We start from the raw sequence: 22,203 nt of genomic DNA, 5'->3' as shown, positions 1-22,203 counted from the left end.
CTTCAGTATGCTGAAGTTTTACTGTTCTTAGATTTGGTATTCTAGCTGGTACTTTCATTCTTTGTTTCATTTTAGAAGCAGTATATTTCGGCTCATTCACTTCCGGTTCTCTTATTTTGTTAATAAGTTAATTCTAACATCAAAAAGATCATGTGCTCAGTGATTACTCATGTAGTTTTTGACCTCTTTTTTTTTTTGAACATTGGGTGTAAAAGGTGGGAGAAGGAAGTTCTTTCCTAATTAACTGATTACAACATAGTGGAGGAAAAGTAAAATTTTTTTGTCAAATTTAATTCAGCTTATAAACAGTTCTTAAATGCACAGCTGCTATACTGCTGAAATCCTTTTGGGTACTGACTAGAACATGGTATAATCTGGGCTTTTGCTAGAATGTGAGTGCTGTGTTTGGTATAAATTTTTTTTTATTTCAGCAGTTGCTGACAGACTAAATGTCAGATATCTGCCTCCTACGTTGATGGCCTTTAGGTTTGACAGTGTTTCTGTTCACCAAGTTGTAGGTAAGGGTAATGTATTCCCTGGAGAGATGAAAAATACCTTCTTAAATCTTCTCAGGGTAGGATTTATCTCAGTCTGCTCACACTTCTGATTTCTCTTAATTGTGGGGCTGTTGAGTAAGAGATTGAACCAACAGCCACCAGCAGGTGCTTTGTTGAAAGTAAGAGTGTAGTCCCTTCCTTTGGGGAGAGATGTATTTGCACGGAAAAAGGCACATAAGCCTGGGGATTTCAGACCTGAACTTTACCAGTCCTGTCAGCTAGCTTGAGCTTTTCCTGCTTGTCAGTGCCGAGAACAAAGTTTTAAAGGGTGGGGTAATAAGATCATGTTGATAGTGCCACGTAGGTTATCTCAGATAATGATATTGGAAAGTTTTGCCAGTCAGTATGTGCCTGCGAAGTCCATGTACTTTGAAGCTTCTCTGCAATCATCTGTTTCTGTTCTTTTTCATCTGCAGAAAACTTTAAATGGTTAGTTATAGCAGTTAGTAGCTGAAGCACTGGCGCTGCAGACTCTGGGAGCACGCCACTGCCATGCTTCATGTTTGGAACATGTCATTTTCCGCTGAAAGAACTGCTACTGAGAATTTACATTTGGCGGTTAATCTCTGTGGAAATAAATGACGTTATCACTCCACACTTGCTGGAGGAAGTCCCAAGTTCCTCTGACTAAAAAGAAGTTTCATGCTCTGCATTTCTTGTGTGTGGGTGTGCTTTTTACAGCTATATATTTCTCATTTGTGCCATGGAGAGAAACTTTATTGATCTCATTTCACTGTACTAGATAATAGATGTCAGAGCAAGAAGTTGTTTAAATGTTTCCCACCTTTTTGCTATTCTTTTATAGCTGCTTCTGTAGTTAAGTATTTGATGCTGCAAGAACCATTGATTACAGGCTTAACATGTTTGCTGCAGAATTCCAGAATTTATTTGTGTTGCTTTGTAGCTAGTGATGTACTAGAAAGTTTCAGGTCATACTCTCAAGAAACATATGCTTGGCTCTGCCAAAATTCAACTTTAAACAAGGAAGAAAACACTTTCTGTATTTTTAAAGTTCCATTTTGGCTCCTGTAGTGAAGGAGCTGGTGAAGTGGAACAACAAGGCCTTTGACCTTTCTTTCTCTGAGTTGGTTTCTCTGCTACACAAGTGTCCTGGAGGTTAATGGACTCAAGACCTTCTTCCAAATTTTTATATTTTCCTGTACTCACTAGCTGTTCCCTAAAAGATTTCAGTTGGCAAGTAAAACAGGTAGGCATAGTAGATCAGGCTGTAGGTAGTGTTAGGTTTTCAGACTGTACTTGATGTCACTTAGCTTATGTTTTCTTTACAGGGCTTAAATAAAGGTAGAGGGATTGGGAAAAGTGTTTTTTGGATATCTATGTACTTACTGTTTAGACTGAAGGTGTTAAGTGACTGGGACTACTTCATTGTTAAGTTCTGTAGATTTTGGATTTGGTAATGTCAGTAATAAGCACTCAGTGGTATACTTAAAATAGAAAAATCAACATTTATACAGGTGATAATGTTTTACTATGACCTGATGAGACTAGGGAATGATTTCTTTTCTACTTCTTTGAACTGTTATTTCTGCTTCCAGTGTTTGGATTTAATTACTGTGAAGTGCCATTTGGCAACACATAACGTAAAAGCTTAACTTTGCGTTTGTACAATCAGTTACATAGAACCTTCCATCAAGAAGGATGCAGAGTCCTTTCCCAAATAGTGGTTTATATTTTGCAATAACTTAAAATGCAAGTGCATTTGCATTGAGGTGCTGCAGAACAGCTAGGAACTGGAAGCAAAACAGTATTGGAACAAATGTAGTTGTGGAGAGAATGTAGACAGGTAAGTGTCCAAATCGTGTTTCATAGGGACACCAACGTTGGAAAATTTTTACTGTTGGGTGTACTTCTCACTTTATCTTCACAGAGTGATGCTTTTAATGTGCTTTTATATTTAGTAAGTATGGTACCAGAAAGAATACTTGCCAGTGTGACTTCTGTAGCAACTATTTATTTGCTCAGCTATAATTTTTTTTTTTTGAGGTATCTCATGGCAGTGCCAACTCAGATAGACCTGCTCATTAGTATACAGGTGCATCTATTTTTTTTGCTAGTATTATCTTGAGTTTATTATGTGATATTGTTGGAAACCATCAACACCAACAATTCTTTTGCCTTTTATAGTAAATAAGTTGGTGGTTTTTTTTAAATTTCTTTCATGTCTTCCTTGTGTCCTATTTCCTGTCCCAAAATTGATGCAAAGTACTTGACAAATGAAGGGAATATTTTTATTGTTCAAAATAATGCCCAACCAATTACATTTGCTTTGAAAAGCTTTGTGTGTGTTTGTTTTTTCTTACAGATCAGGGAAACTGGCGAAAGACCCAGTAATGAGGAGATCTTAAGGTTCTCTAAACTGTTTGAAGATGAGTTGACTCTGGACAATCTAACCAGGCCTCAGTTGGTGGCACTTTGTAAATTGTTGGAACTTCAGTCAATTGGCACAAATAATTTTCTCCGCTTCCAGCTGACTATGAGGTTGAGAAGCATAAAAGCAGATGACAAAGTGAGTCATTCTAAATAGGCACTGGTTAATAATTTTGACATGTAAGAGTAATGAGTGTGTGTGGATATATGTATGTCTTTCTAGGCGTTTTCCTTTTTTTGTCTTAATTGTCTTATTTTTGAGCTAATTTAGAACAAAAAGGCTTTTGAAGAGCTTAAAATCAGAAGTGTCCTTATTTGTAAAGAAAAACCTGACCTTTTTTTAAATCTAGCATTAATTGCAATGAAAGTAATTATGTTACAAAGAAAAGCATTTCTATGAAACTGTAATTTGTAAGGGATCTGGTAGAAATATTAACTTAGAGAGATTGACGTTACACTTATGGAGCTGTTAAGACGAGAGTATAATGTTCCCTGTTTAACAAGTGGAGGCTATTTTGTGTTATCACAGCAGCCTCTAGTGGCCGTTTTAAAAACACTGACTTCTGAGTGTGCATCGATGGTGGTTCTTCAGTTTTGAGCTGTTACATGTTAAAGTTTATTTTACGCTTTGTACAGCTGATTGCTGAAGAAGGAGTTGATAGCCTGACTGTTAAAGAACTGCAGGCAGCTTGTCGTGCCCGAGGTATGAGAGCTCTTGGTGTGACAGAGGAGCGTCTCAAGGAACAGCTTAAACAGGTATGTTTTTGCAAGACTGAATACACAGACCTAACTTGAGTCGCTAGCTCTGATTTTTGTTACGAGTCTGAGAGGTCATTTTGCTTCTGTTCTCATTAAAGGCTTGGCTAAAGCAGTCTTTCTCCTTAATAAGCTTTTGTCATATGTACTGTGAAGGTATGTAGTAGCAGTGGGTTTCTGGTTTTGACTGGGCCATGATGTTTTGATGATGCAAATAGGTACTTACACTTAAATGTATCCAAAATATGTTTGCAGTTTTGGCAGTTTGTCTGTTAATTATTTGTATTACTCTGTAAAGAACTTTTTGTCCAAGTAGATCAGTTCTTTGTCTTTTGGTGTTGCCTGGTTTAGAGGAAGATGCGTGTGAAACAAAACACTTTTTCAAATATTCATGCAATACTTCTTGAAATACTTCTTCAAACAAAATACTTCTTCATATATTTCAATGCAATTGCTGTAATTCTTAGCTGCTTATAGCCTGTAGTTACTGTGCTAGGATATTGACTGATAAGTAGGGGTAAAAAAAAAAAATTAGTATTTACTTTTTTGTGTACGCTTGACTTGATCTATAAAAAAGAAGAAAATCCAAAAGTTGAAGGTTTTTTTTATGTATTGCGTTTATAGTGGTTAGATCTGCACCTGAACCAGGAAATCCCTACTTCGTTGCTTATTTTATCCAGAGCCATGTATCTTCCAGAAACGCTTTCTCCAGCTGATCAGCTCAAAACAACACTTCAGACGCTACCAGAGAGTGTTGTAAGTATTGATGTACATAGTCTGTAACCAGCTTTCAGTATCGTCACTGAAAATCTGTTCAGAGAAGTAGATGTTCTTCTTGGTTCCTTTCTTTTCCTTGAAAAGCTAAACCATGTATAGGTCTGAGTGACCTTCAAACACAGAAGTCGTCAGCTTATATGTGGAGGGGTCTGAAAATAAAGCAAATAAAAGGCAGTATTTCATTGCATGGCAGTAGACAGTAATAGCATAAGAAGACTTAGAATACACTTTTTATTCATATAAAAAACAATTTACACTCTGGGCAATATAAAGACATTAATACATGAAAATGTTGATATTGTTGTGTAGAGAGAGAAATGATCTGAATAGATTATTGGTAGTCTTGAGGGAAAGAGAATGAAGCATATGTACGATTTCAGGGTGGAAAGTTCTCATTTTCAAAGAGAATCATCTTTTTCTGAGAAATGCAAAAATAGGGTAACTTTTGGGGGTTTTAACTATAATCATTAGCATACCTGTACTACCTATCTCAATAAGGGTATATAAACTTTTTATGTTATGTAGACATACATATTTGTGCACACATATAGACTTCAATAGACTTCTTACATTATTTTTAGGCCAAAGAGGCTCAAGTCAAAGTGGCAGAAGTTGAAGGTGAGAAAGTAGATAACAAAGCGCGGCTGGAAGCAACACTTCAGGAAGAGGAAGCCATCAGAAAAGAAAATGAAGAAAAAGAGATGGAAAGATTGTCTGAAGCTGCAGAGAAAGCCAAAGAAACCCTTCAGGTTGCAGCCATGGTAAGTTCTGCTCTTAACTATTGAGAAATAAATGTCAGTGATGTAAAAACTAGTATGTTATGAGTGATTGCCTTTGCTCTGGGTGTTGCCTGCAAGACACTGGACTTCAAATCCACATATGGATGATGTGGGAGAGTATGAAAACAGACTGCAATATAGAAGAGTTCACTGTGAAACATAAAATATTGTCTCAGTCTTACGAATCTTTGATTTCTCTTTCCTCTTAATTAGAGTCATAAGAGAAGCCTTGTATTCCTCTAGCAAAGGTGATGGGTTTGTTTGTTTTTTGATTTCCCCCACCCTGTACTTTAAATGTTCTTATCTTTGGCTTTTTCTATTTGTCATTAACGTGATAATGTCATTGTATAATACTTGACTATAAAAGCTGCTGGCCTGCTTTAATGGTGAATTAAGCCTCAGGAGCTCGCAGACAGTTCATTAAGTGTAAGCGGGTATTTTAATGTGAAACCACTCAATATGTTGCAGTTTTTCAAGGTTGTCTTCTCATAAAAATGTGGGTGTCTGGCAACTGTTTCTATTTTGAGAAGTCATTCTTTACTGATGCTAATGCAGATAATGTTATCTTTGTTTTAATTAAAACTTCATGGGTCTTTCAAATTTAGAAAGAGGTGGAATCAGCAGTAGATCTTGAAGCAGCTGCTCTGCAAGTTAAAACAAGTCAGACGGCTATTGATACTGAACAAGAACTGGCAAGGGCAGATATGGTGATGCACTCGGAGACACTGAAAGATACAGCACCAGTATTGGAAGGTGTTAAGGTAATCTGTATAACTGTATGTTTTTATACTTTTTAATGTAAAGATTCAAAACATCCATGTACGAGCCATGAGTTGCCTGTCTGTCCTTCAGTTTTAACACTCTCACCACATTCTGTCAGTTAAAAAGAGCTAATTAGTAGATTGGAAATTTTTAACCACCAATGCAGAAATTGAAGTCAGCACAAAACATCTCTGAGTGTTGCCTTCGTTTATGTGTGTTATTGAAACTAACATACCTATTTTGGGGGGCATTTGCACTGGCTGTAGACGTAATGGATCTGTGCATGTTTAATAGTTACCACGTGAGGAGGGAGAGGGCAAGAGCAGGTAAAGATGAGTGCTCCCTTCTTTTGAGGGTTGTAGCTAAGACCAAAGGATTAAGTAAGGAACTAGGTCTGGACTAGACTGTAGTACATTTGTATCGACTGCCTCTTCTAAACCGATACGGGCAGTGTATGTACGCTATAAAAATTTTTCAGTGTACTGTCACTATTTCTTTAGTATGATGTTGAACATAATTTATACCACCGTTAAAGTAACAGTTCAATTTCTAGTATTAGCATGCTTTGTTGTGATCAGAGCATGCTGTTTGTAATCATTTGCTACCTGGCTGGCCTGTAGCTCCCCAGATTCTCCTCCTTGCCCTTGTTGAAGATAGGAGTGACATCTGCTTTCCTCCAGTCCTCAGGAATCTTCCCTGATGACCATGTCCTTTCAAAGATAATGGAGAGTGGCCTCTCAATGACATCAAACAACTCCCTCAGCACTTGTGGTTGTATCTTTAAGTCTCATGGACTTGTGTGTGTTCAGTTTGTTTAAATATTCTCTAATCTGATCCTCCTCCAGTGATGGTAGATATTCCTTGCTCCAGACTTCCCCACTGGTCTCAAAGACCTGGGATTCCTGAAGGCCAGTCTTATCAGTAAAGACTGAGGAAGGCATTGACTACCCCTGCCTTTTCCATGTCCCTTTGCACCAGGTTCTTCGCCCCATTCAGCAGCAGGCCCGCATTTTCTCTTGTCTTGCTTTTGCTCTTGCTGTACTTGTAGCCCTGTACGTTAGGGAGTGTGTTGATTGTCTGGAGCTTAATGATGGTGATGATAGGATTGAGTGTTTATGGATAGGAATCGGGGAAGGCCAACGCAGCAGGTACCATGGTGGGAGTCTGTTATAGAGCCCCAACCAGGATGAAGAGGCAGACGAAATATTCTATAAGCAGCTGGGAGAAGTCTCACTATCGCTAACCCTTGTTCTCCTGGGGGACTTCAACTTACCAGATGTCTGCTGGAAGTACAGCACAGCAGAGAGGACACAGTCTCGGAGGTTCCTGGAGTGTGTGGAAGACACTTCCTGACCCAGCTGGTGAGGGAGCCGGCTGGGGAAGGCACCCGCTGGACCTCTTGTCTGTGAACAGAGAAGGCCTGGTGGGTGGCATGATGGTGGGAGGCCATCCTGGGCACAGCGATGACGAAATGACAGAGTATTTGATTCTTGGAGAAGTAAGGAGGGGGGTCAGCAGAACTGCTGCCTTGGACATGAGGAGGGCAGCCTTTGGCCTGTTCAGGAGCCTGGTTGACAGAGTCCCTTGGGAGGCAGTCCTGAAGGGCACAGGAGTCCAGGGAGGCTGGGCATTCTTCACGAAGGAAACCTTAAAGGCGCAGGAGCGGACCGTCCCCATGTGCCGAAAGACGAGCCGGCGGGGAAGACCACCGGCCTGGCTGAACAGAGAGCTTTGGCAGGAACTCAGGAAACAAAGGAGAGTTGATGACCTTTGGAAGAAGGGGCAGGCAACTCAGGAGGACTACAAGGCTGTCATGAGGTCATGTAGGGAGAAAATAAGAAGGGCCAAAGCCCAGCTGGAACTTAATCTGGCTACTGCCATAAAAGACAATGAAAAATGTTTCTATAAATCCCCTAGCAGCCAAAGGAGGGCTAAGGAGAATCTGCGTCCTTTCTTGGATGTGGGGGGAAACATAGCGACAAAGGCTGGGGAAAAGGCTGAGGTACTCAATGCCGTCTTTGCCTCAGTCTTTAGTAGTCAGACCAGTTGTTCTCCAGGTACCCAGCCGCCCGAGCTGGAAGACAGGGATGGGGAGCAGAATGAAGCCCCCATAATCCAAGGGGAAATGGTTAGTGACCTGCTACACCACTTAGACACACACAGGTCTATGGGGCTGGATGGGATCCACCCAGGGGTACTGAGGGAGCTGGTGTAGGTGGTCCCCAAGCCACTTTCTGTCATCTATCATCAGTCCTGGCTAACCGGGGAGGTCCCAGTTGACTGGAGGTTAGCAAATGTGATGCCCATCTACAAGAAGGGCTGGAAGGAGGATCGGGGGAACTACAGGTCTGTCAGCCTGACCTCGGTGCTGGGGAAGGTTATGGAGCAGATCACCCTGAGTGCCATCATGCAGCATGTGCGGGACAAGCAGGTGATCAGGCCCGGTCAGCATGGGTTTATGAAAGGCAGGTCCTGCTTGCTAACCTGATCTCCTCCTATGACAAGGTGACTCCCTTAGTGGATGAGGGAAAGGCTGTGGATGTTGTCTACCTGGACTCTAATAAAGCTTTTGACACAGTTTCCGACAGGATTCTCCTGGAGAAACTGGCTGCTCATGGCTTGAATGGGTGTACTCTTCGCTGGGTAAAAACACTGTCTGGACGGCTGAGCCCAAAGAGTTGTGGTGAATGGAGTTAAATCCAGTTGGTGGCCGGTCACAAGTGGTATTCCCCAAGGCTCAGTACTGGGTCCAGTTCTGTTTAATGTCTTTATCAATGATCTGGACGAGGGGATCGAGTGCACCTTCAGTAAGTTTGCAGATGACACCAAGTTGGGTGGGGGTGTTGATCTGCTGGAGGGTAGAAAGGCTCTGCAGAGGGACCTGGACAGGCTGGATGGATGGGCCAAGGCCAACTGTGTGAGGTTCAACAAGGCTGAGTGCCAGGTCCTGCACTTGGGTCCCAACAACCCCATGCAATGCTACAGGCTTGGGGAAGAGTGGCCGGAGAGCTGCCTGGCGGAAAAGGACCTGGGAGTGTTGGTTGACAGCCAGCTGAACATGAGCCAGCAGTGTGCCCAGGTGGCCAAGAGGGCCAATGGCATCCTGGCTTGTATCAGAAATAGTGTGGCCAGCAGGACTAGGGAAGTGATCATCCCCCTGTACTCACCTCTGGTGAGGCTGCACCTCGAGTACTGTGTTCTAGTTTTGGGCCCCTCACTACAAGAAGGACATCGAGGTGCTGGAGCGTGTCCAGAGAAGGGCAACGAAGTTGGTGAAGGGTCTAGAGCACAAGTCCTATGAGGAGCGGCTGAGGGAGCTGGGGTTGTTTAGCCTGGAGAAGAGGAGGCTGAGGGGAGCCCATATTGCTCTCTACAACTACCTGAAAGGAGGCTGTAGCAAGGTGGGGGTCGGTCTCTTCTCCCAAGTAACAAGTGATAAGATGAGAGGAAATGTCCTCAAGTTGTGCCAGGGAAGGTTTAGGTTGGATATTAGGAAAAACTTCTTCCCTGAAAGGGCAGTCAGGCCCTGGCACAGGCTGCCCAGGGCAGTGGCTGAGTTCCCATCCCTGGAGGTATTTAAAAGCCATGTAGACGTGGTGCTTGAGGACATGGTTTAGTGTTGGACTTGGCAGTGGTAGGTTAACGGTTGGACTCGATGGTCTTAAAGGTCTTTTCCAACCTAAACAATTCTGTGATTCTATGTAGAAGCCCTTCTTGTTGCCCTTCATGTCCTTCACCAGACTTAACTCCAGGTGAGCTTTGGCTCTCCTGAACCCATCCGTGCGTGCTGGGACAGTGTCTGTGTATTTCTCTTGGGTCATCTGTCTCTGCTTCCACCTTTTGTATGCTTCCTTTTCATGTTTCAGTTGTACCTTGAGTTTTATTTGTAGCTGAGCACTTTGGTTTTGTCCATGAGGTTTGATGTCAGGATTTTTCTCAGTCCTGGTGTTACTTTGCAGAACAACATTAATTTAAAATGTATATTTTAAGTAGAAAAATATTTTCAGTTTTCCTGGACAGCATCATTATTCACCTGCTATTGTTATAACATTGTTTACTTTAGAATGCTGCCAAGAAAGTTTTTACTGGTAATAACAAAATGGAATTCATCCACATTGAAAAATGTAAGACTGCTAGCTTCTTCAAGATGACTGATTTTATTTGAGGCAGAGGAATTTGTTTTCAAACCGAGTCAATTGCTTTCTTTTTTTGCTAAGGTGAACTGTAGATACTGTATTAAAATCAGAAGTGATTCTGAATTGATGAAGGGGCTGGATACCTAGTTTGTGAACTGTTCTGTAGTTGTTTCTTGGAAGTATATCATCCTTCTGGTCTGTGTTTCTGGCATCCTTATTTGCACGTGTCTTTCTGTACTCTACTCATGTGGCTGTTCAGAGTTTAGCCATTCAAAATAAAAGCTGGTGTCTGGGTAAGTTTAATATGCTAACTGTAGCTAGTGTTATGGGATTTTAGCATTTTTAATGAATTATCTTTAAGACTTAAGTATTCAGTGGGGGTTAGATTTTTATTCTCGGCTTTTCAAGGGACAGGTATACTTCACAAACTATGGATGTTCATCCTCATTCTCACAAAGGTTGTTAAAGATAACTTTGCTCCAGCTCAACTTCCTTAACTTTGATCTGCAAATTTTTTGTGTAATTTATCTTTCCTGTACATAGTGAATCGTATCCCAGTTGTTTGGAGTTTTTACCCAGCAAAGAAGGAAGTAAAACATTCTTAAATGAGACAGTTAGGTACAGAATTTCAAATAGCCAAAACCCACATAATGAATCACATTAGCTGAACTTAGTACTGGTGCACTTAAAAAATAGTACCATAGCAAAATAATTGCCTTAGCATTTATGATCTTTGCATTAACCTCAAAATGCAGATCTCTGTATTAGCCTCAAAACGAATATGACAATATTGACTCTGAACATGGGGGGAAAAAAAAAAAATCGAGTCTATCTTTTCTGGTATAAGACCCAAAATCTTTGAGGAAAATCACAAATGTGTCTTTCACTAGTTTGTATATACTTTCTGTTACAGGGTGAGGAAATCACTAAGGAGGAGATTGACATGCTGAGTGATGCTTGCACCAAGCTTCAGGAACAGAAAAAATCACTGACGAAAGAAAAAGAGGAGCTCGAGGAATTGAAGGGTGATATCCAAGAGTACAACGAGGTGAAGAATGGGGCATGGAAGTTCTTTTTTTATTTCTGTTCGTGTTCAGTTTTAGCATAAATGATGCACAAATTTAAAGATTATCTTTCTTGGATGCCTGTTAGCCTGTAGTTGGTAGCCGAGTGAATGGTCTTTGTATGGGACAATTTGTATAACATGTTAAACATGTAAAAGAGCCTCATTTGTATAACGTGTTTAAAGCCTGCTTAAAATCACTGGAGTAGTTGTGACCAGACAAGAATCCTGTTCCTGCTCTTATTCCCAGGGTAACTAGACTAACAGGTGCTGACTAACTGCTGTGTGCTGCAGTTTTTTCTTACCAAGCATAGATGTCAGTATTACAGGTACTTCGAGTTAAGTAAAATGAATCTTATCCGATCTTATGAAAGATGTGGAAAATAACATTTAAGGGGTGCGTGAAAAAGGCAGCAGTGTTAGAATTTATTGTTCTAATTCCAGTTTGGCTTTATATGTCTATACGTTTGCATTTCATTTACAAATGGCTCTTGTCTAGAAATGCTAGTCGAAGTCAGTAGTGTCTATAGTTGAGAATTCACACCAGCAACAGCTTTTCTCTCTCTTGACCATTTCTTTTAGGATTTGCAAGAGATAAAAGAGCTCTCTAAAACTGGCCAGGAAGAGGTAGTGGAAGAGTCAAAGGCAAGCAAGCGATTGACCAAGAGGGTGAACCGAATGATTGGTCAAATAGACAAAATTATTAATGAATTAGAAACAAGTCAAAAGATGGTGGATGCAAAGCTGGATGGTGGTGAGAGTCCGCCTGCTGGGTAAGTGACTTGAGAGCACCGAACGTGTTTCTGACTGCGCATCTTCAGTCTTGCTTTTGTCTGATGTGTGATTAGAAAAGAATTAGCAAAGAAGTTGTTTGGAATGTTAAGATAATTTAATTTAAAAACAAAATTAACAAAATTGTGCTGTAGATCTTCTCTCTTCTAAGGTATGTTAAATATGTTTAAAATAAGGAAGGAAAAAAGCAGGTATAATTCCCCAGACGCTAGTCCTGAGGGGGTTCTGAAAGTCGAAGTGTCGATTAGTATCTTACCATCTTGTTCACGCCTGTAGCACTAACGGTGATGCAGGTGAAATGAGGCCTTTAGTCGTGCTCCTCATACAGGCGGCCTGCCCCGTGTCTTTGACTGAAAAGGTGCGCAACAGTATGGTAAGTGTATTCACGTTTGTTCTGTAGTAGTGGAGATGTCAGTGAGGAAAAAATTGGAATAAAGTCTGTTCTGTCTCTGGAGAGAAATGGGGGGAACAGGTCTAATGGAAGTAAGGAGATAATTTTACATGGTCCCTTTCTGAAAATTTTCTTCATTTCAACTTTGACACACTTGCAGATTTTCAAAGAAAGATATTTATTGATAGTTTCATTGCGAAATTCATTTATCAACACTTCCCCAGGTCTTAATGTTACTGGAGAGTCTTTCAGGGGATCATATGTTGAACAGTCATATGTTGCGTGTTACAGGCACAGAAATGCCTAAAAGCTGTGACTGTAGTTCTCAGTTTGTGATTATGAATGCTGTATTAATCTAGTTTATGCTTGCACTATTTTGTGTGATTCATTAAGAGAGCTTCCCAGCTCCCATAGAGCATAACCTAAACAGAAGTAAGGATTCTGCTTTTGTTGCTTCCAAACTTTGTTTTTTCCAGTCCCCAGGGCAAACAGTCATTTGTTTCAGATTTTGGATAATAAGATTAAGGTGGCTATACGAATGGTGCTACAGAGAAGTTGATCAAAACCATCCGAATTTGTAAATTAAAAATACAGTATAGAATCTGCTTGTACTGAATGTAATTATACTTTATGTAGTGGATGGTTTTGTGGATAATTTTGTAGGTGATTGTGGATGACTGAATATTATCAGTTTAAATATTGCTTAATTGTCAAAGGCTTGCTTTTTAACCTTCAAGTTGGTGCAGTCATTACCAAGCCATCAAGAGTCATAGAAATGACACAAGTCCAGGGCATTTAGTGGCAGCTTGAGAAATGCTCCTTGAAGAAAAGTCAGTCTGTGCCCAGAGGTCAGGGCCAGGTATGGAGCTGGGACTAGACTGATAAAGCCCTTCTGTTTAATATTTATGGCGTTCACTCTCTCCTGCGTTTCAGCTTGACCTGTGCTGGAAGGTGGTTCTTCAAACTAACAAAACTACATAGGCGAGCAGAGGCTTTAAGTTGCAGAAGACAGACAGCTTTAGCTTTGTGAGATCGGTGAGCAGGCAGTGGAAACATCTGAAACCTGCTAATCACGATGTCAAGTTTAGTCCTTTCTTCTACAAAGTCTATTTCTTGATATGAGCAAATGAAACCTATTTTAATGAAACAGCTGAATTGCTAAAGCGATTAGTTCTCAGCTTTTGTTTTCCTGTGATTTTCGTTAATTTTGTGTAGGTCAGCCTCTCTAAATCTAAAAGGATGATAGGTGAATGGCACTGCATCTTCGGTAAATGGGGCAGGGCGGGGGGCAAAGGGCATTAGATAGACAGTCTGGGCAGCACAGAAACTGCTAAACTTTATTTTAAGTGCTACTGGATACCGGTATTTGTACAATAAAGCACGTGGAAACGAAAAGCATGAGATTTGATGGTAAGATAAAGATTCATTTGAAATCTACTTGCTGATCAGTAACTCATTTTTGCTTTTTTTGCATTCTGTTCAGGATTATAAATAAATAATGAATGTTTTTGCAAATGGCCTGCAGTGTAGCGACTTTCAGTACTGCCTTTTGTCAGCTTTACTTCATTGGAGTAATTGCTTGCCACATACAGACTGTGCTTCCTCTTCAGGGAGAATCTCATCAGTATTGCTGAGCTAATTAATGCGATGAAACAAATTCAGAAGATTCCAGAGGAGAAGCTAACTAGGATTGCAGAGGCACTAGATGAAAACAAGGATGGCAAAATTGATATAGATAATGTTGTTAAGGTAAGCCTGTGGACTACTTAAAGAAAATAAGGCTAGCCATTCTTCAAACATTGTCCCTGTTTTGACTTAAATTCATGTTGCTGTCTTTTGCAAAAGTCTTTACTTGATGACAGTGAAGTTTTTGGTAATGTATTGTAAACAGATCTTGTATTAGCATCTTCAGAATTTATATGGCTATTTTGGGGGGGGGAGGGGGGCGGGGAAGGAATCTTTATCCTGTGTCTGTTACCCACGTTACCTTTAAAGCTGTAGGTTTTCCTATATGCCTATGTCAAGTTCTGTAAAATATGGTAATTTTGTTGTGCTACTTATGAATGGGAGGGAGGATAGGAAGGAGCTGTAGAACTACTTCAGGAATACCACTGTTAGCCAAAGTCTTGACATAATGCATGTAGATATACTTTATGTCAACACAAGATGATAGCTTCTCTTGCCTGCTTGTATACCTTAGATATTTCATAGAGACCTGTATTTCCTATGCTTGAAAGACATCAGACCATCAGTTGTCCTTTAGGTCCTTTGTAAACAACCTGTGTTCTTTGCCTGATTTGTCCTGTTTTCTCAGTTTGCAGAACATTCTCAGGTTTTCCCTGCATTTCTCCTTCATTTTCTTGGGTTTTTTTGGCTTGGTAAATTTAGAGATGTCCTGAAACTTACTTCCTTACAAGTAATTTTCCTACTCGATACAGAAATAGCGCTTAATCTACGGCCAGCTTGAAAATACAGTATCAGCCTTTTGAAACACGTTTTTCCTCTCTACTGAAGTTGTCCCAGTGCTGCTTATCTTCCCCATTGCTCTAAACAGCCATTGTATATTTAGCAACACAGGTAAAATGGACTTCTGAATTCTGCATATAATGCAGAATAATTCTAGGAACTTGAGGAGCTAGGCCAAGAATACATTTGTACAAAAAGCTATATAAAGGAATTTGGAATCACCTGCTAAATTATTTTTTTCATTTTGCTTTCTGAAAGGCCTACCTCCCTCTACTTTTAAGTTTTTGTAAATTTGTGCCTATTTAGTACAGTAGGTCTTTTTGATAAAATTAAGCCTGTAAAATAAATATTGTCTCAAATGCTATTTCAGCAGGTACTGAATCTGAGCTTTCCATTGGAACAGATACAATAAACGAGTCTGTTTTACTAATGCTTTAAAATGTGAGTCTTTGTGTGCTGAGGTCAAAAGTTCTAGATCATTTGCTTTAAGTTTTAGCTTTTTTTTAATACTCTGGATGTGTTTGAGGCACTGGTTGTGGTTTGAATTTGTGTTTTGTGTAAGAAAAAATGCTGTTTTTCTTGAACGTGAGAGAACTGATTACTTTTTTTGTCTTAACAAAATTTATTATATGAAAATGCCTCAATCACGTAAAAACTAAATGCTCTCTCAATTTCATTTTATGTTCACGTAGGTAGTAGAATTGATAGACAAAGAAGATATTGATATTGGCACCAGTCAGGTTGCTGAGATTATGACACTGCTTCAAAAAGAAGAAAAACTGGAAGAAAAAGTGAAAGCAAAGGAGAAGCATGATAAGGAAGCTGCGGAAGCAAAGAATTAAGCTTCAGAATCTGAAGCTAATCCCAATTGTAACCAAAACCTTGTATATCTTTCTGTGTCTAATGGCTATGTATTACTTGAGCTTTGTGATTATGGGAAGTGTTTTGAGCCGATTCTAGTAATAAATTGTAGATAATGTTTTCTGATATATGGAATGAAATTTCCATTCATTAAAGAAGTGATTTACTGTCATTCCATACAGATGAAAACAAAATACGCTTCTCTAGCTGTGCTCCTGCCCACAAAATCATGTATTTGCACTCATTGTTGTGGTACAGTGATCCATTAAACTTGCAAGTTTGCTGCATAAATTAAGTGTATCTATCATGGAAAAATGTTTCTTATTTATATTCTTTCATCATTACATGGGGCCCAACCTTGCTCTGCTTCTACCTTTTAGCTTTTTCAGAATTTAATACAAACTTTTCCTTCCGTCACAATATTACATATTTTGTAACCTGTTAGTGAAGATTGTGGCTTCAGTGGCTTTAGACTGAGTTTTATTTAAGCTAAATATCACTAAGCTGTTGCCTCACTGACAGAGAATGTGGCATTCTAATCACTTTTATGAATTCATGATTATTGTTTTTTTTCTGTTGAAGGGAAAATCAGATTTATTGTTCCCTAGAATGGAAACTTCCCATGAAGTTTGCTTCTTATGGGTGCCTTAAATTTCTTAAGTCTAGGGAGTAGAGGATGTCGCTTCTACTTAAAATTCCATGAATTACTAAAGCATTGGAATCGCAGGAGCCTTTAAAATAGTTTCAGAACACAATCTGTCACACAGTAAAGTGAGTTAAAGTGTTTGTCTAAATAGCAAAATGAAAATAATCATAAGGGGAAAATGTCAGTTGTGATCTTTTTGCATGTATTTTTTAAAAATGCAGTTATCTTTGCATATTTGTTGTTTTTCATCTGGTAATTACTTATACCATAACTAGTTCTCTTACCTCTCCATTTTCATCTCAGGTATAAAATCACTAACCAGGTATAGTCCAAGTACATAAATACTTCCATCTCATGGCCTTGCTTACTGTGCAGTCAACAAGTCGTGTCTGGTATTGCCAGTGCTTTGATTACATCATTGGCTTTCTAATGACTTGCTTATAGTTATTGTCTTTAACTGTGTGATTAAATACTGACAGTAGGTCAAGGTTTACTCATTAATGTCTGTCCTTAGTAGTAAATTTTTAAGTTCATAATTCCTGGTAGCCTAATTTCCCACTCTTTGTTAAAATCTGTTATGAAATACACAGTGTGACTTGAACCAGCAGGGTTGTGGATTTTTTTTTAATTTTATTTTTATTTTGCACCCAGTATTATAAAATACATGAACATTCTTGATTTTGTGTACACTATAGAGAGCACATCTTACAATGGCGCTGTACACAGTGATATTGAGGTGGGCAGTTAGTACGTAATGCTTTTAGTCATAGTTGCATATTTTCGTAGAACATGTTGACTCTCAAGCATATTTCAGCATAATTCCATGTTCAGTATTTATCTAGATTGGCTAAATTATTTGTAAAAACTTATTTCAAGTTAGTGGAACAAAAAAAAGTTTTGACAGTCTCATGGCTTGCATGATGGACCATTGTATTTAGTTGTTTCCAAAGCCAAATATACAGTAAGATGTACAGTATAATTAATTCTAGAAGAAGGGTCAGTGTTTTATTCAAGTATTGAGTTCATATTCTGTACAGTTTGCAAAGAAAGCTGCTTGCAGTAAGCAAGATCCTCTTGAGAATTACTGTAATTGTATCTGAAGTGTAAAATTGCTGTGACAAAGCTGAAATTTCAAATCAGTACGATCTTTGTAGTTGATGTACCCATAAACAAGGGGACTGTTCTCCTCCTCCTAAATTGAGATTAACTTGGAGATTTCAGCATGAAAATCAGCTTGTAGCTTTTGAAGATAGGACTTCACTAGGTGCTTTTTTTAGGCCAAAACTTATCTTAGATGAAAAAGAAAAAAGAGTAAAACTCATTTCACAAAAATACAATTTAAAAACTAATTTTACATTGTATAATTTACAGTTGGAATTAATGGGCTTTGAAGTACGCTAAATTTTGCAGTTGCATATCTTCAGTTTGAAAACAATGTGTAACAATCTTACTTGACATTCCTGAAACATAAAGATACTCTAAAATTGTCTGCTACCTTTCATGGGCTATCAAAAACCTAAGAATTGTAGGCACTTGAATGCGTGCAAGTTTAAAACAGGGAAGCAGCAGAAAAAGCTGTTTTCAAAGATCTATTGATTAAAGTTTTACAGAGCTTTAACTGTCCTTAGAGTAAATTATCTGATTTTAGTATTTGGGAGTTTAAGATACTGCTGCTGTTCTTTTTCCATGTTTACTGTTCACTTATTTTCTGTGGATTAAATAAGAAGGGAGCCAAAAATAGCTGATTTTTTTTTTTTTTTATGAAGAATGTCCTGATTAAAAGAATTGTGATACATTTATTGAACATTTTTAGCTTTTGGACTTGTTTGAAATTTGGCATGTTGTGAAATTTTAACAGGTTGCATAAAATACATTTAAACGTCAATCACAAATGTCCGTTTCCCCCTAAAATTACTTAAAGTGTTTGAAGGACGTCCGTGTCGACCACAGCGAAGCACTTTCCCGGGGAATATTTTCCTTCCGCTGTTGAAAGTAGGCGAACCCCTGACAGCTGGACTTGAACACCACATGCTCTGCAAGCTGAAGGAGGTGAGGGAGCCCTCGGCGATTCCTCGGTTCTGAACCTTCCCAGCAGCTCTGTCCAGGCGATGCGGACAACTCCAGCACAGCGGTGGCTTGCGGACTAGCTTCAGATCATCTCCTTGCTTGTCTTTCGTGTTGACCAAAAAACCCAGAAGCTGCAGTACTTTCAGAGAAAGGATGACTTCCGAGTGTACAGTGACTGGTCAGAACTTATTCCTGAATGAGTATTTAATCAGGAGATGTAAATATTTGTTAAATAATTAAAGGATGTGTGAGATTTCGATGACCTTGTGACTTACGCAGGCAAAGCCTCTAAGCTCAGAGTTAGGTAATCGGTAAGACCATTGGTGGGGTTGTTTCAGATTCAAATAAGATCAGATTTGGATTATCAGCTATTTAGGGGAAAAAATGTAAAACGTATGAAAAGCTTTTAAAAACAATTTAGCAACAGGGACGAGAAGTAAAGTAGGATGTCACTTCTTTTTTCCCTTCAAAACAAGCAGGTTATAGGACCTATTTTATTGAAAAATTTGGTTCCATTTCACGTTAACTCAAAAGATGTTTTTTACTGAGATATTCATCGCTGACTGCATGCTGTGAGAGTAAATCTGCCTGCAGGTAAGTACTGGAAAGCTAATTTAATAGGCAGTTTGTCAGCAGGACTGCGGGCAGGTAGAGGATATTCTCTTGACAGGATAGTATCTTACACTTAGGTAGGCTTTGTCTGGGGGAAAAAGTTACATCTTTTATACAACTCCTAAATACTTCTTGTAACTTTATATCTACATACCTTGCTAATCATTTAAACTTTAGCTACTTCAGCATGTATTTAAATACTTTTAAATTGTTTATATCAAATTATTGGGTATATTTAATTAAAAGAATAATCCCCTATTCTGTTCTCTGTATGTATTCCAAGTTTTGCTTTTCAGTTGAATTTCAGCCCGTGTTACAAATTTAAGTTGAAAATCATTTGTCTGTGCTCTGAGCATACTGGTCCTGTGTTTGCCATAATGCAGTATAAAATTTTTAAGTTAATTAGAGCTTGTGTCCTTTGTTTAGTTATAATAAATGTATCATTTTGCGACCTAATCTCTCCAGTGTTTTTTGTTGCTTTTGATTATTTAGTGTTAATTTATTGCTGTTCAGGTGAGATGCCGGTCACAGAGCTGGACAGTGGGGAGCTGAGTGGTGTAACTGGGTAGAAGAGGGCAAGCGAAGGACAAATCTTTAAAGCAGGGGGGTGGTGGGTTGTGCGGGATTTGGGGGGTGTTAATTCTTGCAAAAATTCCCGTGATGAACCTGGGACTGCTTGCCTGGTGTAGTGAATTGCGCTAAGCCGTTCTTTCCTAGCTATTTGATTTTAGGTATGGAAGTGGGGAGCAGCGTAGTCTTTACTGTAAGGAACTCGTGGAAAGGCTGCGATCTATTCCAAACAGAAATAAATCTCCTTAGGAAGGATCTGTGTTTGGTCTTTGTCCAAGTTAGGGGAGAAAACATGATCAGAAATGGTTCCAGAGATTGATTATTTTATGCCGTGCCCTGCCTCTCATCCCTGATTTGGCAAAATTGTAGGTATTCCTCTGTCATCCTAATGTTCTTCACAAAGTTCATCTCTGCATACAGCAAACTTCTACGTCTTAGGCATATCCAACAATATGCTTTTTCAATTAAAAGCTGTTACCTCTCCTCCTGAAGCCTTGGCAGCCTGGGCGGGAAGGCAGAGAGAGCCCGAGCCAGCGAGGTGTCCTGTCCGCCCCGGTCCCCTGGAAATAACCGAGCTACCTCAAATGTCATTTGTATCGCTGCTGTTTGGGAAGATTCGCGCTCGTCCCGGGCCAGCTGTGCGCGGCGCTTGCAGAAACGCATAGCGAGGACGATCCGGACCCAAAAGGTGCGGAGGTCCTGTTGCACAGGCCCGCGTTGACAAAAGCGCTGAGTCTCCTGCCTGCTTTCAAAGGGGATTTGGGAACGTGCAAACATGGAGTCTACTTTCTAGTGTCAAAGTATTTCAACAGATGTCTGAAAACAACCTCCTGCCTTGAGGTGCTTTTGGAATAGCTTAATAGATAAGCTAGGTTGGGTTGCAGCTTTTTCCTTTTTTTGCTTAAGGCCAAATATCAAATAAATGGCTTAAAAAGTGGCAGAACTTGTTCCTTTTGAGCTTTTGCTTTAAAAATTTCCTTTAATGATAGACTTATCTAGGGTGAATAGGACTGTTGTGCAGCAGTGCGGTAAAACAGATGAGCAGAGAAACTGGCTTTGAGTTTGTAAATTAAATGTGGACGTTGGCAAGAAACAGACTGACTTCGGGATCCAGCGTTGTCTTTGCTGAGATAAATTGGTTACATCAAAGAAGTTACACTCTTTTCTAAATCTTTATTACACATTTATAACAATTATGACTAGTTATTGTTAGAATCTAAAGAAAAAAATGGGGGTTTTTTGACTCTCTTGCCTTGATGTAGGGGGGAAACAAAGCAGTGGTACCATGGCCAAGCAGAGCGCTGGCCGGTCTGCTTGGTGTGTAGCTGGTAGGCACAAGCCAAATTCAAGTCTCGGAAAGCCTGAGGCTGGAAGGGACCTCCGGGGGTCATGTAGTCCAGCCCCCTGCTCAGAGCCGGTGTTCCTGGGCCGTCTCCCGTCGGGGTTTGAGTATCTCCAAGGACGGAGACTCTACCACCCCACCGCATCCTTTCTGGCTGGACCTCTCCATGACCTGTGCCGGTGTTCGATCACCCTCAGGAATAAAAGAGGTTTTTTCTTACATTTCCCTTGTGACAGATGAGGATAATCTATTATTGCAGACTTGAATTTGTGCAAATATGCACAGAGGGAACGGTATCTGACTTCACTAATTAGAAATAATAGATAACGGAGATGTTGCTGTAACTTCACGGGATGAAATCTTCTTTTACGTCAGGCTGGTAACGCAGGTGTGCAGAAAGCCCGTCGGAAAAAACTCTGACTTCATAAAATCACGGTCCTAAAAGTATTAATATAGAAGTTTCGTTGCAAGCTACTTTGGTGAAATGTCATTTAAAGGGTGAACACATACGCATAGCGGTGGGGGAGAGATGGATAGTCTTGTGGTTGGTTTATCGACCTGAGGCTCTGGAAATCCGTGTTCAGTTCATGCCTCTTCTTTCAATAATGCATTGCTTGGCTCTTGTGCCACTGTGACGTAAAACCTCCTTGGCAATGGCTGGGCAGATGGCAAGTTCTCCAGAACAGAGTGGCTCCGTGCAAGGACCTGGTACAGTGTTTTGTAGTGATAAGGCTTTTAAACACAGCATGGGGACAGTGACAGACCACACCAAACAGTTCCTCTGGCTGAGGAGTCTCACTGTTGTCACTGCTAGTATATCGAAAAGTGTTTCTGGTATTTTCTTGAATTATTTCTCAACTCTGATGTGAACAGGAGGATGTTTGTAGTGTGTTTCTAATTCCCCGTGCTCTGTGCTCACTTCCATTTTTGTGTATTATTGGATATAAATCTTTCTCAGTAGTTAAATATCCTTCACAGGTCAAAATTCTTTGGGGGCTCATTAGCATGTAAAATTTTACCCTTGCCAAACCTTCTGTGGTTTTCGAACATCAGTTTCTCTCATCTAACTGGCGTAAAGGATTTCTGCTATGCAAGAGATGGATCTAATTCAGATTTGCCTCTTTCCGTCTAGTATTTCTCTTTATGTATATTGGCAGAGCAGGCCCCTTCATGAATGGCCTGATTTATGTCTCAGGGAATGCTGCAGCCAGCAGTTCAAGATGTCAGGTCTCCCGTGC

General features: G+C 39.8%; 1 protein-coding gene across 5 annotated transcripts in view; it reads left to right on the top strand.

Annotated features, from left to right (window-relative positions):
- The window catches only part of LETM1 (leucine zipper and EF-hand containing transmembrane protein 1), a 34,355-nt gene extending 14,851 nt beyond the window's left edge, over positions 1–19,504 (top strand). For 2 of the 5 annotated variants that reach the window (XM_087737890.1, XM_087737891.1), the window contains exons 6-14: positions 2,881–3,084; positions 3,582–3,701; positions 4,326–4,457; positions 5,060–5,239; positions 5,863–6,018; positions 11,069–11,203; positions 11,801–11,991; positions 14,012–14,150; positions 15,560–19,504. In XM_087737890.1, coding sequence (XP_087594016.1) covers positions 2,881–3,084; positions 3,582–3,701; positions 4,326–4,457; positions 5,060–5,239; positions 5,863–6,018; positions 11,069–11,203; positions 11,801–11,991; positions 14,012–14,150; positions 15,560–15,709 — 1,407 coding nt within the window. In that variant the 3' untranslated portion in view covers positions 15,710–19,504. The other 3 variants (XR_015700087.1, XM_087737892.1, XM_087737894.1) reach the window with 3 other exon arrangements.
- Positions 19,505–22,203: the final 2,699 nt, after the last annotated feature.

Source organism: Nipponia nippon, unplaced genomic scaffold (genome assembly GCF_047370975.1).
Source record: "Nipponia nippon isolate SJK-2023a ecotype South Korea unplaced genomic scaffold, ASM4737097v1 scaffold_6, whole genome shotgun sequence".
In the NCBI taxonomy this organism is placed as follows: Eukaryota; Metazoa; Chordata; class Aves; order Pelecaniformes; family Threskiornithidae; genus Nipponia; species Nipponia nippon.
This window is presented reverse-complemented; position numbering and strand designations above follow the sequence as displayed.